We start from the raw sequence: 13,642 nt of genomic DNA on the forward strand, positions 1-13,642 counted from the left end.
GTTTGACGCAAGCGCATTCGCTTCCGCTATCTGCTTCCGGGTCGTTTTCGGTGCGGGCTCCGGAACTGAATCTCGCCCTGGCTTTGGTTGCTGTTCGTACTGAAAATAGCCGCACTCCCCCAAGTTTGCGGAGTTGGAGCTGGGGTCCCTAAAGGAGCCTCGTCACCTTTTAGCTTGCTTCGTGCTGGCCGGTGGCGTGCAGTTCTGGGTAGGGGGCTGTGCCTTCCTTTTGCTGCATTAGTTTAAAAGAATGACACACTACGTGTTTAGATCGAGAAGGTTCGGTTCACGTTAGTCCCGCAACTGCTCCCGGAGGCTGCAGGCTTGATGTTCTCCCGCCGGGACAGGCGTGTCTCGCCCATCCTCGTCGCCTTCACCCTAGCCCCCGCTTCCGGTGACCTCTGGAAGAAAGGGTGGCCCAGCCGGAGCCAGACCCCCTTGGAGGGGGCCGCTGTGTGGGCCTTCTATGAAGCCGGGGTTAGGGTGGAGGTAGATTTCCCCCGAGGGCCCCCGGGACCCTCGCAGGCACCTCCCGGGGGGAGAAAACGCACGCGGAAAACTCGGTTGCAGCGGTCTGGGGCTGCGGAGAGCCAGGGGGCTTGCGACCGACAGGCCGCGCGGGGCTCCAGCGGGCTGCGCAGGAGGGAGACGTGCGGCCGCGGCGCGACCCGTGGAGCCTGCCACCCGGGGGCCCGCAGCGCGCCATCCGCGCCTGGGACGCCTTCGGGTGCATTGCGCTGGTGTGCGCTGCCCGGGCCAGGCGGAGCTGCCCGCGTGGGTGTTGGTGGGCCGGGAGGCCGAAACCTAGCCCAGCTGGTGCAAGAGGCCATTCCCCGAGGGGGCCCGAGAGAGCAGTTAGTGGGAAGGTCTTCCGGGGACAGCCCCTTGCCACTGTCCCATTGAGTGGGCCAAGCCCCCTAGTTACAAAGAAAGGCTTGCAACCTTCCCTGGCTCTAGGAGCTCTTTGTCTAATGGGAAAACACAGGCAAACAAGCCATACATAGCATCCACTGGAGTTAATCAGAAAGAGGAAAGGTGCTAGTATTAAAGGAAAAGGGGGAAAAGCTTGTGCAAAGTGGAGTTTTAGCTGGTACTTGAAGCCATGAGATGGAGATGCAGAGGGAGAATATTCTGGGCATGAGGCACAGCTGGAGAAAATGCCTAGTCTGTAGACGGGGAATGTCGTGGGAGAAACGGCAAGGTGGTCATAATCTCTGGGTGTCAGAGAATGTGGGACAGAGTGTAGGTGTAGGGAGCCTAGAAAAGAGAGAGCTCCATTGTCTAGGACTTTAAATTCCAAACAATTTTAAGTTTATCCTGCAAGTGATGACCATTGGGTCTGCTGTTACTCTTCCATGTCTTTCTCCATGGACCAAGGTTGTGAGGATCAAATGAGATAATAGTTGTAAAGCATGTAATAAGTTTATAAATGCTAGCTGCTATCATCATTATTGTTATTACACTATTTTACCCTATTTCATTAAAGAGTAAATGGTCAGTAATGCCTAGCTTCCTTTTCCCCAAGGATCCTGATTGCTTTAGATTGTTCCCTGTGGCAGCAGGGCCCTGTTTTTCCTTAGTGGTGGTGAGAACATGGCTTAAAGGCCTGGTCATTCTTTTCAACTCCAGAGCTGAACCAGTCTTGGGGCTCCTCTCTGGTAATACAGTTTTTGAAGACTTATCAAATGCCTGTAAAATCTATATCTAAAATATAAGTGTATGCTGGGGGTTGGGTATACACAACTATACAGATTGGGATTTTGGTCCTCTGATTTGGGGAAATCATTTAATCTGGGTTTTAGTTCCTCATTTGTAAAATAGGGGGTGAAGTTGGACTAGATAACTTCTAGATCTCCTACCGTTAAGTCTATGATCATTTGTGCATAAATATTATATTAGGTTTAACGAAAGGCACAAAAGAGCTCCCAAGCACTTTAGGAAAATTAGAGTTAGAGATATGCTTAGTTATGTGACTAGCCATCATGGAAGAGGTAGCAACTGAACTGAACTTGAAAAGAGGCTCATCTTCACTCTTTTTTTCCCTTTTTCTTCCCAGGCCCTGTTCTCCATTGCCAAAGTACTGTGAGACTTGCAGCTCGCAATAACTGAGACCCTAATCATAACAGTTCTACTGCTCACCTCTTATTTGTGTCCCATGGGCCTCAGCCATCTCTGTTGCCTCCAGGATTTCCTGCCTCTAGCCCTGGCTTCTAATTATTGGTAAAGGGGGGTTGAGAGCCTGGATTGAGACGGGGGCCCTGGGCTGAGGGGTAGACTGCTCCCATTCCCACAGTCCTAAAGAGAGACCAGGAAGGTTTAGGTTACAGGCCAGCTTCTCAACTCCAAGTCACTCATTTCCCAGTAGGACTTTCAGGCTGTGGCTGAAAGAAAAAGAGAAGAGAAGAGCTGAGCTTGGGAGTGGAACCTACAGACTTATATAAACCTTGATTTTTTGATCCCGACAATATAAACTGATTTCTGCTCATAGACTGGAGACTTGTGACTACCCACTCACAAGGTGTTGCTTACAGTTTACTGCTGTCATATGACCCTAAATTTGGAATTTCAGTCCATTGGTTCTTTCTAGAACTTGACTGTTGGATTTTCTATGTTTAGGTTGATTGAATTTTTGCTGGAAGGAGATTGTAAAGGTTGATTTGTCCTTGTTTAAAGTACAAAAATAAAATCTGCCTTTTCAACTTTGTTTTGTGATGTAGGTAGGGCAGGTTTGAAGGATAATGGAATTTGGAACTGGAATGGGAGAATAGGAACAGCAGTAAGTTTAGACTGAATTAATCTACTGTCTCAGCTATATGGTTTAAAATGATAGGATTTAGAGCTAGGAGAGCTTTAAAATAATTTCATTCAATCCATTTTTACAGAAGGGGAAACTGGGACCCAGAAGAGCCATTACATTTCAGGTAACCAATAAATATAAGTGCCTGTTATGTATTGCCTTACCTGATTAAAAGGAAAGAGGAGGTAAGTATTTTAAGTGGAAGAGATGAGAATGGAATGCCTTCCAAACTAGGCAAGGGCTATTCAAGCTATAATCACAGAATAAATTTCCACCTTGGTCACATCCAAAATTTCATCTCAATGCATTTTAGTCTGTCATGGGTTGAGCAGCATTCTTCCGGAATCATGAACATTTCATTCATCATTGTAATGCTTTAAAAATTGTTTTTATAATATACTACTCACTTTTATTGGGTCATCATTCTTATATCACACTCCCAACTGAAGATTTATCCCAAAGCTTTTAAGCCTCTTAACTCTATACTAACTCAATTTAGCTTCCATGGATTCAATTTTCTATCTCTAATGATTTCTGAAACTGTACTGTTGTAGACCTGAGCCTTACCTGGCTTTGAGATGATAGATTTTGAATTCTGTTCAAAACAAAACTATCACATAATTCACCTCTCTCCCAAATTTGTATTTCTCTCAAAGGTAACACTATTCTACAAACTTAGATTTGCAATCTTGGTGTCATCATTTCCTCACCCCACATAGCCAATAAATTGTCAAATCCATTTCCATTTTCATTTCTCTCACATTCATCTCTCTCCCTGTACACACAACTCCTTAATTTAGACCCTCATCATCTTTCTGCCTTGAGCTCTCCTCTCTAATTTGTCCTCAATGCTTCAAAGACAATTTTTCTAAAGCATGGATATAACTGTTATTCCCCTACTTAGTGAACTAGTTGCACCCAACTGTTATCTTAAAGATCAAATATAAAGTCCTCTCTTTGGCATTTAAATTCCTTCACAAAGTAACATTTTGAACATTATACATTATTTCCTTCACATACTCAGCTAGCTATCCAGTCTTATTGACCTCCGTGTTGAACCTCACATAAATCCTCCATCTTTGTCTCTGATTTTTCTTGGAGTGTATGTCTTCTGTAAGTCCATCAGTGCCTCTCCCCTTCCAAGTACCATGTTTCTCTTTTGTTATTGTCCTTGAAATGTAAGCTCAAAGGCAGGAGATGTTTCCCTTTTCACTTTGTACTCCTGATGGGGTACAGCTTCTAGGGGAAATACAGCAGTGATCCTGAGAATCCCTGACCTTAGAGTGCTATTGTTCCAACAATCTTGTCAATGATTCTGGCTTTGGGACAGTCCAACAAACATTGCTTACTGTCAGATAATCAAGTTCCTGAGACAATAGTGAATAGATCACCCCTCAGACCTACCTGTAAGCCATAAAATTAGCAAGTAACATGAAGTTCTAGTCTCTAACTTTGTTCTATAAATTTATCTTCTTTCTCCTGGTTCTTTGCTAAATCCTTTTGGAACTAAGTCTGCTTCAATTGGTGTTACAATTACAATAAACTTTTTTCCTTGATTTGGAAATTGGTTTAAGCCTGTAAATTCTCTTGAGACACCTCTCGACATTGGTCTGTGATCCCAACCTTTTGGGGTCTCCTTTTGAACCTCAACATTTGTTGGCCTGTAAGGGGAGAGTGACCTCACCTGGCTTCATCCCCTCCTTGTCAAGGAAAGCCCCCTTTTCTACCTTAATCCTATAGATGGAATATGCCAAGCAACTGGGAGAAGGCTTGTTTGGGTCATCTTGAATTCCATGTTCAGCAAATTTTCCTTGACTGGGGGACACCTAGACTTGGAAATTTTTCCAATTTTTAGCAGCAGTTCCCTCTTAGCTAAGGAACATTTGCTACTCTCCCTGGGATGCCAGCAGACGCAGGCATCATAGGATGGCTTTTGGCAAAGGTGGGACAATCCTTTTGTATAACATTTTTGTGTGTCTCTGTATGTCTGTGTGATGTTTGGTCTGGAAACTAGATTCTGTTACCTGGAAAGATTTAAAATGCAGCCAGCAAGAAAAAACTTCTATGCTGTAGTTAAAACCTGGGAAAGATTTAACATCTTTGACTCCTAGCTTGGTCAGTGCTGGTGGTTACAGATTTTCAAGGTTTTGAGAGCAATGATTAAAGAGTCTGGCAATTAGTCATTTTAAGATTTCAAGAAAAAAAATTCCTAAGATATTGGGAGGGAAACAGAAAAAGAAAAATTAGGTAAATAGCAACTTTTTGCTAGCCCTTCTTTGATATCTATCTTGTCTGAAGTCCCCTTCAGCTCCATTGGTTCGCACCCCAGAAGGTATTAAGGGACTCTTTTCACTCCAGTCCCCAGAGTCCTGAGTGTATCTTGGTGTTGAGGATTGCTAATAAAATCGATATAGCTCAAGTCCCTCTGTTTGGTAATTTCCCTCATCTCGGATCAGAAAAAGATCTTGTAGGGAAACTCAAATTCTGCCCCATCTATAGAATTAGAGGAAGCAAGCATACACCTACCCAATCCAGCTACAAACCTATGTAGTTATTAAAACATTCATATAAGCATTTGTTTTATTCTAATTCAATTGTGATCTTCATAACAACCATTACTATTTCTCTTTACAAATCAAAAAACTGGGTAGAAGTAAAATTTGCTATAAATTTCATAGCTAATACTTATCTGCAACTGAAACAGAGTTGAGCTTACCAAATTCAGAGTCTGACTAGCTTTCTCACCTGACACTGCCATGCTAGGTGGTGGTAGGGGCATCTGGATTCTTCCTAGGCATTTGCTGGACAGAACCTGCAAAAGGCTAGGTTGACTGGGGCCAGGATCTCCCTTTGAATGATAGTTTCAAGTAATCAGGGCTCAGGGAATGCTGACCATGGGGTCTGACCTCCATTGCATCCCCACTCCTCCTAGCTGGATTTGAAAGGTTTTTGGGCAAGGTGTGTGGGATAGTAGAGAGAAGCCCTTGAAGAAAAATGAATCAACCTTGGGAAAGGGGTACCTGTGTTCCTACTGAAATACCCTAAGGGCTATCCTTTAAAGTGAATCCCATCCCTAAGTCTTAATAGTGGGAAACAATTTTCCTCTATTCAGTCAGTTAATAAAAATGTATTAAGCTACTAGTTTGTCCCAGGCAGTGTGCTAAGCACATAGGATATACATATAAAAACTAATAGTCATTACCTTCCAGGAGCTTATAAGGGAAGAAAAAACAAAAGGAAGCTGGAAAGCTGGGGTGGGAGAGAAGAAGAAGTTACAAGGCAGAAAAAAAAAAAGGAGAAAAGGATAGAAGAGAAGAAAACAAGGAAAAGGGTGAGTTATATATGGGGAAAGTTAGTGAGATAAAGAAAAAGATGAGTTTGAGATTAAAGATTTAATGAAGGAGATGGGGGGGGATAATATTTAAATAGTGGTAATAAATTTGAAAAAATTAAGAGGTCACTGAATTGGAAAAGATCAGTTTATATCCCAATCCTAAAGAAAGGTGATAAGAAATGTTCAAATTGCTGAACAATTGTATACATTTCATTCACCAGCAAGGTTATGTTTAAGATTCTGCAAGCTAGACTTAAGGAATATGTGAACCAAGAATTACCAGAAGAGCAGACTTTTTTTTTTAGAGAAGCAGAGGAATAAGAGACCAAATTGCCAATCTTCTCTGAATTATGGAGAAAGCAAGGAAGTTCCAGGAAAAAAAAAAAAAACATCTACTTCTGCTCCATTGATTATCTTTGAAGTCTTTTTGACCTGTAATGTCCAGGTTAGCTTTCTGGAGGTCCTTCTGACGGGCCTTGGTTTTTAGGGGGAGAAGTGATGAAGGCAGGAACCACCATGAGGCTGGTCAAAAATGGAATGTGTCTCTTCCAGTCCTTCTTAGCCCCAATATAGTATTGTAATTACAGCATACTGGTTATGTGTGGACTAGAGAATCATTACATCACCATACTAAGTACTAAGTATAGGCTTAACTATAAGTACATTGCTGACCTAGATTCAAATACACCTTTTCAGAGGTCCAGTCCACTACAACTGTGTGAATCACAATAAAATGTGGCAAGTCCTCAAAGATATGAGAGTTCATCTTATTTGTCTCCTGAGCAGAGAGTTTATGTGGACTAAGAAGTAATTGTTGGAATTGAATAAGGAACAAATGATTGGTTTAAAATTGGAAAAGGAGCATGACAAGATTGTCACCTTATTTGTTTAACTTATATGCAAAGTAAATCATGAGAAATGTCAGATTGGATGAATCAAAAACCAAAATTAAGATTGCTGGGAGAAATAGCAACAATCTATACCACTCTGATGGCAGAAAGTGAAGAATTACTAAGAGAAGAATTAAGAATTTAGAATTGAGGGTAAAAATAGTAGAATGTAAAAGCTAACTTGAAGTTTAACATAAAAAAAGGTCTTAGCAATTGATTCCATCACTCCTTTGCTGATAGAGGGAGAAGAAATAGAAGTAAGATTATATAAAGCCCAAGATAACTTTTTGATCACTTCAGATGATGAGTGCAAGCCATGAAATTAAAAGCAAGCTTTTTGTAAGAAAAGCTAAGGCAAATTTGGACTGCCTACTAAAAACATATTACTTTGCAGACAGAGGTTCATTAAAGTCAAAGCTACAAGTTTTTCCAGTAGTAATGTGAGAGTTGAACTACTGAATTGTGGTGCTAGAGAAGACTCTTGAGAATTCATTGGAAAACAAAGAGATCAAATCAGTTAATGCTTAAATAAACTAATTCAGTCTATTCACCGTAAGGTCAAATACCAAAATTAATGTTTAAATAATTTAGCCAGATAATGAGAATCTGGGATTCACTGGAAAAGACCCTGAGGTTGGGAAATATTGAAGGAAAAAGAAAGAGGGATGGGAGAAGATGAGATGGAAAGCTTGTTTCATGGAAATGTGTGGGTGAGTAGCAACCATGAAAATAATCAAAGACTCTCAGAATAAGAAAAAGCAAAAATGGGTATATGATCTCTGGAGAAAGGGCATCTTTAATCTGACCAAGGTGTTTGTCAGTAAAAGGAGTGCAAAGTAAAAACTGAAAAGCACAAGATTAAATAACCTGAATGAAGAAAATTCCCTGTCCCCCAAACCTGGCCCTTTTTTCCCATTGTTTGGGGGAGTACAGCCTTACATTCTAATCATGGAAATCTATCCCAAAAATAAAAAGAATAAATTGCCTTACCAGGAGATCATTATATACTTAAGCAACAATACTATATGATGATCAGTTCTGATGGACATGGCCATCTTCAGCAATGAGATGAACCAAATCAGTTCCATTTGTTCAATAATAAATAGAGCCAGCTACACCCAGCGTAAGAACTCTGGGAAATGAGTGTGAACCACTACATAGCAATCCCAATCCCTCTGTTTTTGTCTGCCTGCATTTTTAATTTCCTTCACAGGTTAATTGTACATTATTTCAAAGTCCCATTCTTCTTGTGAAGCAAAATAAAGCAAAATAACTGTATGGATATGTATACATATATTGTATTTAACATATACTTTAACATATTTAACATGTATGGGTCTACCTACCATCAGGGGGAGAGGGTGGGGGGAAGGAGGAGAAATATTGGTACAAAGGTTTTGCAATTGTCAATGCTGAAAAATTACCCATGCATATATCGTGTAAATCAAAATCAACAACAAAAAGAATAAATTGCTTTTAAAAGAGGTACTTAAATGCTAGTAATCCCAAAAGGAGGGGACAAACACCTGCAACTTTTTTAGCTATTTTTTTTGGCTAGCTCTATTTGTTATTATAAAGTCTCTAGTCACAATTAAGGTATAGTTTAAGGCTATATTCCCATGAGAGTGTCTTCACTCAAGTTAATTACATACAATCCCTCTTTTATTTATTAACCTTTGAAGACTTCTCATACCATTCTTGATACATTGGTCTCCAATACCTCTGGATCTGGTTTGTCCTTTTTCTCTACTTAGTGGAGTCCGTCCTTGTTTAACTGAACTTCCTTCTCCAGGTGGTTCAGTCTTTCCTCTGTGGAAATCCCAATCATGTCCCTGAGGTTAAATTTTCCCTATGGAACCTACTTGTGGGCCAAACCTACTTGTGTGGCAGCCACTCTCCTCTGGGTATGCTCACCTATACCACAGCCTACCACAGCATTCTGCCTTGTGTTGTTTTTTCCTTTCCCCATATCACATGGAATCTCTGGTAACTTCACTATACTTTTGATTCCATTTCTCCCTATAACTAACTAGCTCTTTTAGGGTATTAAATACTTTTCAGGATTTAGCCTGCCAGACAAGGCCATACCCCAACCTCATGGGGTACTCCCTTTCTACTGGGAAATTGTGAGTTCCACCAAGGAACTTATTAAAGCCTTTTCCTTGCTAACTATATGCTCTCTCAATACTATAACAAATCCAGTACCATTATAGTCTGTTATTTTCTACCTGGAAGCCTGGCTGGAATCTAATGAGCCTATTCAGCATACAAATTAGGGGTATACACCTAGCTCCTATCTGGGGCCATCACCCCAACCATTCGTGTCCCCAGTAATTAGAGTAGGTAACCTTTCACAAATAAAAATGCCTATCAGGAACAACAAAATATAAAAAAAACCAAACAAACAGATATATACATCTAGCAACAGATGACTAGGCCAAATATTCACTTAGTGACCATATATTTTCAGATAGAAAACTATAAGATCTTACATCTACTGAATACTTGCCCTGATTACAGAAATTTGCTATGAGGAAAAAGCAGGGACATGATTATAATTAAAAACTATTCCTTCAGAACTCAACCTGAAAGCACATTACATGACAGGATAAGGTATCTTTAGCTCAGTTTAACTTTATAGCCAGAGTCAGAAATAATTATGCATGTTCTTTCACTATTGGAAAGTGAGTCAGAAGGCTTCCACCTTAAACAGAGGCCAAGGTTGTCCTTCCAAATCTTGTCCATATACGAACTTCCACCAGTAACAATTCAGGATCACATTCCTCTGAATACCTTGTGGCATATTCCTTTCTGATGGTGGATTACTGGCTTGATGATTTATCAGACAATCATATCTGAATTCAAAACTCCAAATATTAGCTAGAGTTTCAAGAAATATCTCAAATAGATAAAATGGATAAGCCTCAACATGATGACAATAACTCTTAAGTAACTTAGTTAATAATTTTAGAATTTTTCTAATAACCATAGCTTAGCCATAATTTCTTTTTTTCCCCCTATTTTTCTTTTTTTAAGGTAGTTTTAAAAAATTACAGCTTTTTATTTACAAGATATATTCATGGATAATTTTTCAGCATTGACAACCTTTTGTTCCAATTTTTCCCCTCCTTTCCCCACCCCCTCCCCCAATGGCAGGTTGACCAATACATATTAAATATGTTAAAGTATATGTTAAATACAACATATGTATACATGTCTATACGGTTATTTGGCTGTACAAAAAGAATTGGACTTTGAAATAATATACAATTAACATGTGAAATAAATAAAAAATGCAGGCAGACAAAAATATAGGGATTGGGAATTCTATGTGGTGGTTCATACTCATTTCCCAGAGTTCTTTCGCTTGGTGTAGCTAGTTCAATTCATTACTGCTCTATTGGAACTGATTTGGTTCATCTCATTGTTGAAGAAGGCTACATACATCAGAATTGATCATCATAGAGGTTTGTTTTGGGGGGAGGGCTTTTATAAATCTTCTCTCATTTCTTTTTATTTTTTATTTTTATTATAATAGCTTTTTATTGATAGAACCCATGCCAAGGTAATTTTTTACAACATTATCCCTTGTACTCACTTCTGTTCTGATTTTTCCCCTTTCTCCCTCTATCCCCTCCCTATATATGTTAAATATGTCGCAGTACATCCTAGATATAATATATGTGTGCAGAACCAAACAGTTCTCTTGTTGCACAGGGAGAATTGGATTCAGAAGGTAAAAATGACCCGGGGAGAAAAACAAAAATGCAAACAGTTTACATTCATTTCCCAATGTTCTTTCTTTGGGTGTAGCTGCTTCTGTCCATCATTTATCAATTGAAACTGAATTAGATCTCTTTGTCAAAGAAATCCACTTCCATCAGAATATATCTTCATACAGTATCGTTGTTGAAGTATATAATGATCTCCTGGTTCTGCTCATTTCACTTAGCATCAGTTCAGATCATCACATAGTATTGTTGTTGAAGTATATAATGATCATCTGGTCCTGCTCATTTCACTCAGCATCAGTTCATGTAAGTCTCTCCAGGCCTTTCTGAAATCATCCTGCTGGTTGTTTCTTACAGAACAATAATATTCCATAATATTCATATACCACAATTTATTCAGCCATGCTCCAATTGATGGGCATCCACTCAGTTTCCAGTTTCTGGCCACTACAAAGAGGGCTGCCACAAACATTCTTGCACATACAGGTCCCTTTCCCTTCTTTAAAGTCTCCCTGGGATATAAGCCCAGTAGTAACACTGCTGGGTCAAAGGGTATGCACAGTTTTATCACTTTTTGAGCGTAGTAATAAATTGCTCTCCAGAATGGTTGGATCCATTCACAATTCCACCAACAATGTATCAATGTCCCAGTTTTCCCACATCCCCTCCAACATTCCACATTATCTTTCTCTGTCATTCTAGCCAATCTGACAGGTGTGTACTGGTATCTCAGTTGTCTTAATTTGCATTTCTCTGATTAATAATGACTTGAAGCATCTTTTCATATGGTTAGAAATAGTTTCAATTTTTTCATCTGAGAATTGTCTGTTCATATCCTTTAACCATCTATCAGTTGGAGAATGTTAGCCATAATTTCTATTCCTTTAACTGAGTTTCCCTAAATGTTTTAGGGAGAAAGCAAGATAATTCTTAAAATTGAGATTAAAATTGACTTAACTTTAATTAATGAGATTCCCTAGATTCTGATTAAATGTTCTAGACAAACTGAATTGCAGCTTGGTTATTCTCCAATTTATACAATTTCTTTTTCTCTTTTGTGAGTCAGGAAAAGGTGTCAGTTTTTGACAGGGCCCTTAGAAGTCTGACTCTAGATATCAAGTTATAGCAGACTGCTTTTCTGTTTTCCTAAAATTCCCAATTTCTTCTGTTAACACTATCAGTGCAAATAGATCCCTTTAGTGGGCTTTAATTAGCACTCCTTTAAAATTGCTTTTACTATCATATCTCAAATTTCAAAAATATTACACAAACATAGAAATCATTTATCTATTGGTCACATCAAAAACAAAACAAAACAAAACCCACCAACCCATAAAGTTATCAAATATGAAGCAATTGTATCCAATAAAGCAGTTAACATTCATATAGCAAATTAGAAAACTGGGCAGAAGTAAGATAATTTGCGATAAATTACATAGCCAATACATATCCACAATTGAAACAGAGAATGATGGTCTTACCAAATGCAGAGGCTAACTGGCTTTCTCACATTGCCAGTCTGGGTGGTGCCAGGGGTACCCAGATTTTTTCCAAGCAATTCCTGGACAGAACCTGCTGAAAGCTAGGGTGATTGGTGCCAGGATATCCCTTTGATATCCCTTTCAGGTTCCAGGACTCAGGGAATGCCAACCATTGGGCTTTACCCCCACTCCCCCAAAACTGGGTTGGGGAGGTGTTTGGACAAGGTTGTGTGGGGTCCCCACAGCTGCTTCTATTTCTACAGGTGAGGCAGAATTTGAGTTTTAAATCTGATGGGAGATGAGAAGAATTCGCAGACTTGGACTATGTCGATCTTGTTAGCAATCCCCATCACTGAGATACACTCAGAACTCTGGAGAGTAGAATGGAGAGGGTTCCTTAATACCTTCTAGGGTACTTAAGAGCAGAAGGGGACTCCAATAAGATAGGAGTTAAGGGAGGGTTAGCAAAAAGTTGCTAATTACCTAGTTTGTTTTTTTCTTTTGTTTTCTTCCAGGATGAGGTAAATTCCTGGAATTATCCCCAATGTTTCAGAAATTTTTTATTGCAATCTTAAAATGACTAATTTGCCAAACTTCTTAATCATTGCTTTCAAAATTTTGAGAATCTTCAAAGATGCTATTTTGATGTTTAATTAGCTAACTTTTGTTTAGTCCCCAGTTTGGCCAGAGTTGAAATCCACAGAAAAAAAGCTAGTTTTTTTTTTTTGTTTGTTTGTTTTTTAATGTTAGGCTTTTAAAGAAATATTGCCAGTATTCTAACTACAACATAGGACTTTTTTCTTGCTGGTTGCATTTTAAATTTTTCTAGGTAACAAAATCGACTCCACAGAACAAACATGACACAAACATTCTGCACGGAGATGTAGACAGACAAAATGACATGAAAGAGGACTGTCCCATCTTTGCCAAAAGCCATAAAATTTTGCCAAAAGCTATCCTAAAGTACTTCTGTCTTCTCTGTCATCCCAGAGAAAGTGAAAGGGTGGCAAAGTTTTCCTAGGAACTGTACAGAAAATTGCAAGAAGTTCCTAGTCTGGGTGTCCCCAATCAAGGAAAACTTGCTGAGCGTAGAGCTCATGGTGACCCAGACAAGCCTTCTCTCATTGGCTTGGAATGTCCGACTGTAGGATTCTGAGATAAAAAAAAGTTTTTATTTTTATATAGCAAATCAGAAAACTGGGCAGAGGTAAGATAATTTGCCATAAATTACATAGCCAATACATATCCACAATTGAAACAGAGAATGGTGGTCTTACCAAATGCAAAGGCTAACTGGCTTGACAAGGAGAGAATCAAGCCAGGAGACACTAGATTCTCCCCATACTGGGCTACCAAATGTTGAGGTTAGGAAGGGACCCCAAAAGTTTGGGGTCACAGACCTGTGTCAT

The 13,642-nt window shown here is 39.6% G+C and overlaps 1 protein-coding gene across 1 annotated transcript; it reads left to right on the forward strand.

Annotated features, from left to right (window-relative positions):
- Positions 1-86: 86 nt before the first annotated feature.
- GPANK1 (G-patch domain and ankyrin repeats 1) lies at positions 87-2,927 on the forward strand. Its single transcript, XM_023503998.2, is given in 4 exon segments — positions 87-621; positions 624-757; positions 759-2,220; positions 2,883-2,927. Coding segments are annotated over 3 exon segments (573 nt in total). The 5' UTR covers positions 87-327; the 3' UTR covers positions 904-2,220; positions 2,883-2,927.
- Positions 2,928-13,642: the final 10,715 nt, after the last annotated feature.

This window comes from Sarcophilus harrisii, chromosome 4 (genome assembly GCF_902635505.1).
Source record: "Sarcophilus harrisii chromosome 4, mSarHar1.11, whole genome shotgun sequence".
Lineage (NCBI taxonomy): Eukaryota > Metazoa > Chordata > Mammalia > Dasyuromorphia > Dasyuridae > Sarcophilus > Sarcophilus harrisii.